At 46.0% G+C, this 9,538-nt stretch overlaps 5 protein-coding genes across 5 annotated transcripts; 2 read left to right on the top strand and 3 right to left on the bottom strand.

The window, feature by feature from the left end:
- Nucleotides 1–4,019: 4,019 nt before the first annotated feature.
- On the bottom strand, nt 4,020–5,019 carry ASPGLDRAFT_44448 (uncharacterized protein). Its single transcript, XM_022546030.1, has one exon. The coding sequence runs from the start codon at nt 4,721–4,723 to the stop codon at nt 4,286–4,288; it is 438 nt and encodes a 145-aa protein (XP_022403301.1). The 5' UTR covers nt 4,724–5,019; the 3' UTR covers nt 4,020–4,285.
- A 232-nt stretch (nt 5,020–5,251) lies between these two features.
- Nucleotides 5,252–6,322, top strand: ASPGLDRAFT_23782 (zinc-binding alcohol dehydrogenase family protein; the record flags this gene model as incomplete). Its single annotated transcript, XM_022543327.1, has 1 exon — nt 5,252–6,322. One exon carries the CDS (start codon nt 5,252–5,254, stop codon nt 6,320–6,322), a length of 1,071 nt encoding a protein of 356 aa, XP_022403300.1.
- Nucleotides 6,094–7,857, bottom strand: ASPGLDRAFT_1511669 (uncharacterized protein; the record flags this gene model as incomplete). Its single annotated transcript, XM_022542223.1, has 5 exons — nt 6,094–6,559; nt 6,663–6,843; nt 6,894–7,565; nt 7,701–7,772; nt 7,807–7,857. 5 exons carry the CDS (start codon nt 7,855–7,857, stop codon nt 6,378–6,380), a joined length of 1,158 nt encoding a protein of 385 aa, XP_022403299.1. The 3' UTR covers nt 6,094–6,377.
- A 187-nt stretch (nt 7,858–8,044) lies between these two features.
- Nucleotides 8,045–8,688, bottom strand: ASPGLDRAFT_120855 (SelT/SelW/SelH family protein; the record flags this gene model as incomplete). Its single annotated transcript, XM_022540182.1, has 3 exons — nt 8,045–8,271; nt 8,325–8,490; nt 8,548–8,688. 3 exons carry the CDS (start codon nt 8,686–8,688, stop codon nt 8,045–8,047), a joined length of 534 nt encoding a protein of 177 aa, XP_022403298.1.
- A 220-nt stretch (nt 8,689–8,908) lies between these two features.
- On the top strand, nt 8,909–9,199 carry ASPGLDRAFT_1250105 (uncharacterized protein). The gene has a single exon (XM_022540533.1). It carries the CDS (start codon nt 8,960–8,962, stop codon nt 9,137–9,139), a length of 180 nt encoding a protein of 59 aa, XP_022403297.1. The 5' UTR covers nt 8,909–8,959; the 3' UTR covers nt 9,140–9,199.
- The last annotated feature ends 339 nt before the right edge of the window (nt 9,200–9,538 follow it).

Below are 9,538 nucleotides of genomic sequence, written 5' to 3'. Positions count from 1 at the left end.
AAAAAAAAAAAAAGAAAAGAAAGAAAGAAAGAAAGAAAAAGGAATTGGGTCATGGGCTCATGAATGGTTTATTTATATCGCTTGACGACATTGGATTCACGATGGATTGCATGATTTTATGACCGGTGTGTTGGTTCAGTTGACAGACAAGTCTTGCCAGACTTATGCTGGACTGAACTAAACTCATACCACAACCTTCCATTATCGTCTACTCGTTTACTTTCTTTTCTTTGTTCATCTTGTCTTTCTTTCCACATCTCTTTTCACCTTATCGTATATTGCCTTGTCTTACTGAAAGGGGGGGGAACAATCTAGACATGAAGGGCGTGCTTGGGCGTTTTATTTTTATACATGGTTTGCCTTGCTTCACTGACATTTGACATTCTATTTAGCCATACCAGACCTTTTGGTCCCTTCCGCTTTTTTTTTTTTTTTTTTTTTCTTTTTGTTCCTGTTCTTATTTTGTGTTATTTAGGGTGCATTTTTGGAGTGGCATTTTGATAGTTTTGTCTGTCGGATTGACAGGATGTATTTTCTCCGGTCGGATATTATTATTATTATCCTTGTTATCATGGCCCTTGTTAACGTATTTCCCTACCGAGTGGCGCATTTCCGACCATGGTCGAAATGTAGGAGTCTTTTTAACATCAATAAAATGAATTTCTATGTGAAAAATAATTAACCATTGCGATTAGGACACCGGTTCCTTTTATGCCCTATAATATTGTAATCACTGCAACGTGGTGGCGCCCGTACAGAGCGGTATTCTATCATTGGTGCCAGTTCTGTAAATGTAGTAGGTATGACTTCTTCCTCCTGTCTCCTGTCCTGTATGAGGTCCTTGCCCTCCTGAATAGAAAGGCCTTCTTCAGTAGCTATCTGCCTCCTAGATCGCTTGCATTTTTGAAGCTGATTTTCATGGGCCAAAAGAATAGCACTATTCATGGCCATTCCATACCCCTTGAAAAGCTGCGTTAGAGCAGCTTTAGTAGGGCTTGAAGGGTTGTGTGTATGCTCCCTGAGCAGCTTCTGGATTGTAGTTGCCTGCTTTTTCAATTGCTTCAGATTATAAGGTGTTTTACCAAGTTTCTTTTTTCGAGCCTTCGCCCGGAACGGCTCCAGCCTCTAGTAATCAATCTATTTATTTCTCAGAGGAGCCGGGTACCGTACCAAGGGTTTATTTGAGCCTCAGTTTAGCATGATTAACCCTGAAAATTATAATGTTTGAGCCATCACTACATAATACCGTATAACCTCTCACATCCATCTCAGAAAACTACCAGCTGTGCCAACAAACACTGCTTTTGGCCTTTATTAAATCCGAGTACGGCCAGGCGTCTTCGCTCACGCCTGCTGGTGTCACTCCCATCGAGCAGACTCTCCGAGAGAGTTGCAGTTTGTATAGGTCGAGAGCAGATTGAACTTCCCAGAAACTTAGAGGTAAGTTGAGCGCAACAGGTTCTATTAATATCCCTGATCGCCAAATCTAATCCCAATCTAGTCTTCGAAAAGCCAGGCATAGAACCACTCTGCATCCTGCATAGACACATAAAGCTGTGTCTTGTAGTGAGCACACTCAATACCTGAGAGACCATGCCACAATATCTAAGCTAATCTATCTAATATCAGTGAAGCGATAACATCTTTGGCGAAGCAACGTATAAAGCATCTGACCGACAAACCCATGCAACACCTGACCTAAATGTGCCCGAAAAACCCCATCTCATTCCTGTATGTACAACATCATCATTAACGTGCTATTTTATTGACTCTTCGAAGGGAAAGGGTGACTAACCTAAACTCGCGCACAAACGAATGACGAGTAAACATACACTTCGGCATTGTTAGTCGGCATGACCTATGTAGTACTATCGTTAGCAAAAGCCATCGAGTAATGTATCCAGTAAGAAGGGAGCACCCACCCGGTACATGAGTGTACTTTTGTTTTTCTCATGTATGAATGCTTTGTACCATCTCTCCCCTATGCAGACTAGTAACCGTCCCATTCCCTGTATGAACAAGCGTGGGTGGTGCTCAAGTGCGGAAGCCAACCTGACTTTTCAGAATCGAATTTAGGAACCATTCTGTACTCTGTGTAAAAGCAGCAACTACCGCTGAGTAGAAGTCCACCATAGTAGCTGTGAGCTTTTACTGCTCTCTTCGAGCTGTATTAATAAAGGAAGAGCATTGGCCACTACATGGAATGGTGGTGGATGGGTAAATAATGCTTTCCCCTGGAAATCATGGCAGAACAATTAAAGACCACTCTTGAGTTTGTATAGAAATGGGCCAAACGAACTTCAATCAAAAATTGAATGGAGAACGGCACCAATTTTATGGTCAATTGTTGGTAGACTGAGAGCAACGTGCCCTATTTATTTTAAGGATTTGTGGAGCACAGAAATATGTATCAAATTATTATTATCCACTGGTAGATAATACATCGTTAGACTGGAGGAGAGGCGAAAGAATTCTCCCGCACTTGCAGTTGTTAAGCTGAATCATAGCAATTAAACACAGTGACATTTGCGAGAGAAATACGAGAAGGGGTGAAGCGTACTTGTTTATGCCCGACGGCAAACATGAGAAGCCTCAGCATACACATGCTCTCCAGTCTTCAAAAGGATCTGTATGCAAGCATCCTGAGCATCAGCCGCTATATCAGTCTTTGGGTTATGGTTATTTACCAGGTACATAACTGTACTGTTGTTCTTGGTGGACACAGTGTCCGCGATCCACATCTCCTCTCATGATATTTTAGCTAGGTTCAGTCCAAATTGAAGAAACCGTCTGATATAAAGATATCGAATAGCTCTTGGAAGAGTTCCAGGCTGTAATGTTCGTTTTTCCGACGCGTCGCAAGCTTTTTCGATCTTTGGTCTCGCCAGTGAGTGGCACGAATTTAGGCATGTTGAAATATGTATTCAGTGTTCTTGAATATGGAAGCTTCTCTAACCTATATCATCCCCGGACACTATCTCTTGCCTCCCAGCGAAGCAGCGACAGGTATACGTTTTCTCGTTATTCGTAGAAGGAACCTGTATCAAATTTCCAGCAAAATCTGCCTGGAAAGCATCATTCACTATGTTAAGAGCATGATATACAATTGTGATCAATGTAGGCGAGTCTTTTTTTTCTTCTATCTACCTGCGTCCCATTCACATGTCTTCGAGAGAATTACTTTTCCTCCAAATATCTCGTGGATAAACGAAGTATACTTTGGAAAAGGTACCTTCCCTCGGGCTTTCTTGGAAGACCTGCATATTCAGTGCGTGTAGAAAAAAAAAAAAAAAAAAAAAAAAAAAAAAAAAAAAAAAAACACCGGACAATCTAGACAGGGTACAACTTACACTGCATCCCGCCTCCTGACCGGATCTAGCACCAAAAGCAGTACGATTCATGCTTGAGACAGGTCTCCTAGGCTAGTTTAGAACCCTAGCAGCTAAAAGGTCATACACTTGCAAGTGTTGGGATGGAGACGAGGCAGTATCCAGCAAGCCTGCGGGTCTTCGCGGCCCTGGGAACAGTGGCATAAAGAGATGTACGGGGTATCCAGCGCGTGAGAAAGCATATTATATGACATATAGATGGGCGATGTACTTAATGATTACTATCACGGCGGCTTACCCTGCCGCCACTCGGCCGAACAGGGCCGACAGACGCGAGTATGAATAATAATAATAATAATCCCGCCTCCTGTAACCCTATCCCGTAGTACCATGCGGCATGCTGATCTCACTTCTTCAACTGAAGGCAACAATTTCAACTAATACGGCACATACTCAATTTTGTTACACGGAAGAGATGTCTTACAAAATGCTATGTGGTACTCATGATTTGCATAGGGTCCGACGCCGCTGAGCCCCACGATATGGTTCAAGCTCAAAGATCACTCAAAGATTAATTATTTCAAATTTCGTCAACATTAGGAGCTCTCGAAGAATAGAAGTAAGCCATTTTTTTGGAGAGAAAAAGGGAAGAGATGGAGGTGGGTAGGTAGTATTCATCAACGCCAGAAGTGTCGGCTCGCGAGCCCACTCGAGTTGCAACACCCGGATTAAAAGCAGCCACGAAAGAGATCGCGTATCCTGAGCATCATTAAGGACCCATCAAGCACTGTAGCAGTGGAGTAACAACTATTATTCGGCTAAGACGATCGAGTAGCTTGGGCACATGATACCGGGCATCACGAAAATGTGTAGTGTTGCGACCTTAATTAACTCTAAAACATTGGTTCTGAAATGACCCTGATATATATTAAAGTAAAACCATGCCCATTAAGCATTCAGTGCAGAACACAGAAGCTAGACGCACTTTGTTCCTGATCCGCAGGTGTATCCAACTCGGGGAATAGATGCAAGTCCCGCTCGTCCACATACAATGATATCCAGCTCCAAAGGCTTTCGCTCGTCACAAAACGCGGGTTTAACTCGGCAATAATAGTAAGGTGCCGAGAGATAGCAATATCATCCGGATCAACATGCGCAAAATACCGCTCTTCTTCGGCCCTAGAAAAGCAGTCATCCTCGTGATCTAGTTCTGCCAGGGCTCGCGAAGCCTGAATAAATTCTTCCCGGTGTCTCGGTTGTTCAAAAAGAGGATACACTTCTTGACCGGTGAGCGAAAATAGGAATTCAGAGAGATGAGGATAGTCCTGGTAGAAATCGAAATTCATAAGGTGTCTGCTCGGACCATACTCAAATACCATTGTCCCACGCGTCATGTCGGCGTCCGGAAAACAAATCAGCAAAGCATAATCAAGAAAAAATTCGCCTTTCTGAACAAAATGCCCATCCACCCCCACACGGGCCGTGAACCACGAAGCGGATGACAAGGTCTACTATGATGAGAAAGATGGTTCGGCACCCTATGAAAAAATCAAAGTTCCTAGATTCTGGTTGAGCTCGGGTCAAGAAGATAGAAAAGCACTGACCTTGAATCGGTTGTATTTATGGGTTTCATTTGCTCAACAGATATTCTCCCTATTTCGTAGGTTAGTTCATACGCAGAGTCTAACATGGAGATCATTCCCCTATATCTCTCCACTCATAGTAAATGAATACTTGATTTCGTGTTGCCCTAGACGTAGCACTCAATATGTATACGTACGACGTTCCACATCGGCCCCGACAAGGGTACCTTATCATTGTACTACAATAGTATCACACAGCCCCATGAGGGGTATATAGATAATCCTTATAGCCGTGCTCCTCCGTAAAACCTACACATCCCTCATCCCCAAACGTCCACCATGACCAACCCAGCCTTATACGTCGACTCAAACCTAACCTTCAGCGTCACTCACACCCAAAAACCCCCATCCCCGGACACTGGCGAAATTATAATCGAAACACACTTCTCCGGCGCCAATCCCGCTGACATCAAGCACGCCACGATCCTGGGCATCTATCCTACCATTCTGGGGTATGATTTCTGTGGGAAAGTCATACAGACAGCGTCTGATAACAGCCCCTTCCAACCCGGTGACATCGTCGCCGGATTCACGCCTACCGGTCTCGGTAGAAAAAGCAAATATGGTGCTCATCAGCGGTATCTGACTTGTCCCGAGGATTTGGCGTTCAATGTGCCGAGTAATCTGCCAGAACATCATGCTGCGAGTTTGAGTGTGGTGGTTATGACGGCTGCAGATGCGTTGTATAACTTTTTCGGGTTTCCGCTTCCATCTCTGGATGAGGATGAGGGGAAGGGGGAAGGGAAAGTGGCTAGTCCACTTTTGATCTGGGGTGCTTCGAGTAGCGTCGGGCTGGCTGCTGTGCAATTTGCGAGAGTGAGCGGCGTGTATCCGATCTACGTGACTGCATCGAGTGAACGGCATGCACTATTACGGGAGTTGGGTGCTACGCAGTGCTATGATTACAAGTCTCCGACTGTCGTTGAGGAGATTAAGACAGCGCTGCGCGAGAGTAAACTAGAACTCAAACACGCCTTCGACGCGGTCGGAAGCAATGATTCCGCGAAACTCATGGCAGACTGCACCTCCCCGTCAACCGACACAGTTCTCATCTCCTCCGTATTACAGGACGACCCCCGGTTCAAAATGCCCTTCGCAGCGCCTGGTCAGGATGTGACTGTCGAGCTACCCGGTGCTCCCGGTACCATTACCATCCCTGCGCGTCCGAAGGATAACCAGCGCGCGCGGAAGGCGTTTCTCTGGGCTGTTGAGAATTATGGTGTGAAGTTTGAGATGCCCGTGGTCAAGATCTTTGAGGGCAGCGCGGAGGAGGCGTTGAAGGAATTGAGGGAATTGGCGGGTTTTGGGAGCGGGTTTGGGAAGGTTGTTTTGAGGCATCCGTTGCGGTAAATAATTGAATATAAGCTACTCTGTAGTTTGTATGCATACAGCAATGTACATGGATTTATTTTCGGAAATTGAGAAATGGATGTTTCATCAACTCCTTCGCCGATTTCTTATCTTCCGGAAGCCAGGCAAGCATGCCCTTGACGAAATCCAGGAATTTTGCCTTCTCCTCATTATCCAGAGAAGGAACAGTGTCCTCCAGTTTTCGCGGTGGAATGAGGCCTTCGTATAGGAATTTACCTGTCCTTGTTAATCCTCTGTCACAGATAGGCATCGGGAAAGTAACATACCATCCTTGAAAAACGGTCCGTTAAACATTGCAGCGCATTATGCATAAGCGGACCTTCTTCGCGCCTCACAGCCACCGGCCACTTCTTCTCAATCATCTTATCAGATCTCTCGATGAGTTCCTGAGGAGGTGGACCAAGAAGGGCGCTCATCTCGGCTAGATGGTGTCGTGCGCAGTACCTGCCGTTAGGTTTATATTGCTCGAATAAATCCGTGTGTTCGATGAATTCCCATGTCTATATACTTAATTAGAATCATCTTGGTAGAAAGGTGAAGGTACACTAACGAGAATACCCACCATCCAAATATCACCACTATGATCCCAGCCACAGCCTAAGGTTGCTTCTGGTGGACGGTAGTGATCTGGGTGCGTGGGGAAGACGCCGCGTTCGCCTGGGTTGAGTCGCATGGCTGTTCCAAAGTCGGTGATCGTGGGTAATATGCTCGTAATCTCATTGAAGCTGCTCAGGAATCCGAAGTCGTTGTGGCGGCTGAAAATATGTCGACCTGCGGAGTCGATTTTGTACTCCATTGTTTCTGTGAGATGTGCGTCCATGAATTCCTGGATGATGCTTTCGTTCTCGAATGAGACTAGGATGTTGTCGAGTTTAATATCTACAAAGCCAACGTCCAATAATCCAAATCCAGACCCAGAAACAAACAGAGAAAACTCACCATTATGCGCAACCCCACAGACCGAATGCAAGTAATCCAGACCCCCAAGTATCTGCGTCAGATACGCCTTGATTAAAGGCAACGGGATCGTCTCATCAACAAATCGTCTCTGGTATAACCAAAACGGCTCCCTCATCGGCTTGTATACCAGACACAGGTGCTTCGCCTCTTGATCCTCGGGATGGGGGATCTCAAACGACTCAAGACATGTGCGGATCATCGCATGGCCCATGTGCGAGGGATTTTGTTTGGCGATGTAGTCCTCCATGCCTCGTCGTTGTTGCTGATTTTGAGAGTTACGTAGCGTGGGCGCAAGCTAAGTCTATCAAGTATCAATACTGATGCTCTGTACCGGTAGTTCAGAGTTGAGGGCAAAATACAAACCTCACATCCTTAGCCAGCCATATCATCGAATCACGCCCCAGCCAAGTTTGACGAATGCTTGGTACTTGTCACCGAGGGTCTCGCCGGGCTTGACTGGGTAGAAGGTCTTGGAGTCGTAGAGGAAGTTTCTCCTCGTCTACGATCTCATTTTGCAGAGTGGGAGGGCCGAGAGGAGGGAGGGTTAGTGTCATTGTGCGGGTGCGGAGAGCGAAGAATGTTCATTTTGGGATGGGGGTCATTTTGTACTATAGCTACAGATAAACATGAAGTAAAGGTTACAGGCACATAGGATGGAAAAGGTCATGTTTGTTGAGTCATCAAGCAAACAAAACCATTGGTATCATTTACCCAATTCGGTCCCCGAAAATCTGGACAAGTTTACTGACACTCCTCGCACCTCTCCTTCTCCTTTCCATGCACATTCGCAGTCGCACTCTCCATATCCTGACTCACCCCACTCACAGACCCCCTCTTCCCATCAGAACCAGCCTCCGTCTGCGTCTGCGTAGGCACATTTGCCGCCCTCAGCGCTCGATCCGTGTGTCCCAGCGAGCGCGAGGGGTCGACGATATTCCTCACCAGGGCTTTGAGTTGTTTTACCTCTGCTGTAGTTAGTACCCTCTACTCAGTGCGTATATAGTGGTAGAGGGAAAGATACCTGGAAATCCTCCATTCGTCTTCCGATCCCACAGTACCGTCTCACTAGTCGTAAGCGTCTCGTCAGAGGCATGGTACATGGTAACCGTGAAGACTCCGCCGGTGGAGGGGATTAGAGCGACTTCACCGAGATCGGTGTTGAAGGTTGAGAGGAGTTCTTGGGCGAACTGCCTTAATTAGTACCTGCATTTCATTACGCATTTGTTATTTAAAAAGAGACGTACGTAGGCAGAGCGCAACATCCATTTACACTGTGTGCAGTATTTGATGGTTATCCGGGGCAGATAGACGCGCTCGGCGGTGATATTGTCGCTGCCGAGTTTTTGGTGCTGTTCTGTGGGGGTGCGTTGTTCGATTGGGGGCATTGGTTCTGTCATTTTGTTTATACAATATCTTTCGTGGATATTGAACTAACTCAGAGCTCGAAATATTTGAGATGAGGCGGGATTATGGATGATGTCAAGAGTAGTATTCTCCGCTCCGCCTTATCGGGAATCCGACACCGGCAACGACCTCCCTCAATAGTGGTTCGAAATCACATTCTGGGAAGAACCGCTTCAGCCTAAATGTAAATACTGCCAACACCAGTAATTGAAGTTCAAAGCTTGTTGAAGTTCGACTTAGACAAACGCATTCATGCATGCCAAGACACTCCTTCACTGCCTCAAAAGAAAGAAGGATAAACTACTCAAACGGGCCCTTCTCTTCTTCTTCTACTTCTCTCTCCTCCACACCCCCTCCAACTCAACACGGATCAACCCCCAATCCCCACACCGAACCCTAATCTGCTATGCCCAGATTACACGGCTCAACTAGCTGTACGCAAACAGAGACAAGCCAGTCATGCGTCGCGGATGTCCACTTTATCCGTTGCCTCGAGCACTTTAGAGTTACTCGAGAACAAGATTATAGCTTGTAATTGGAAAAATACTATTTTACCACGTGGAAGGATGATTTGCTTGTCTGTCCTCGAGGGCTATTACAGCCTCTGAGTAACAGTGTGAGATGCACACTATATTGAAGCAGTACAACCAAGTTGCAGAGGAGTTATATGTACCGAACAGACAGCGCAGGGCAATGGAACAAGACATCGAAGATGAGTCTGAGACTTGACTCAAGCGACGGCCGGAATCTGGACGTGAATGATAACTTCCTCCTGAGAGCATACTCAAACACCATTGTGCATGTGTTGCGTTATGGCCGCAACAGGCAAAC

This window comes from Aspergillus glaucus, assembly GCF_001890805.1.
Source record: "Aspergillus glaucus CBS 516.65 unplaced genomic scaffold ASPGLscaffold_5, whole genome shotgun sequence".
Taxonomy (NCBI): domain Eukaryota; kingdom Fungi; phylum Ascomycota; class Eurotiomycetes; order Eurotiales; family Aspergillaceae; genus Aspergillus; species Aspergillus glaucus.
The sequence above is the reverse complement of the archived record's forward strand: the minus strand, read 5'-3'. Positions and strand labels throughout refer to the sequence as shown.

What these genes read in the sequence shown, in the direction of transcription:
- ASPGLDRAFT_1250105 (XM_022540533.1), top strand. Translation starts at nt 8,960, where the DNA reads ATGCATGCCAAGACACTCCTTCACTGCCTCAAAAGAAAGAAGGATAAA.
- ASPGLDRAFT_44448 (XM_022546030.1), bottom strand. Translation starts at nt 4,723, where the DNA reads ATGACGCGTGGGACAATGGTATTTGAGTATGGTCCGAGCAGACACCTT.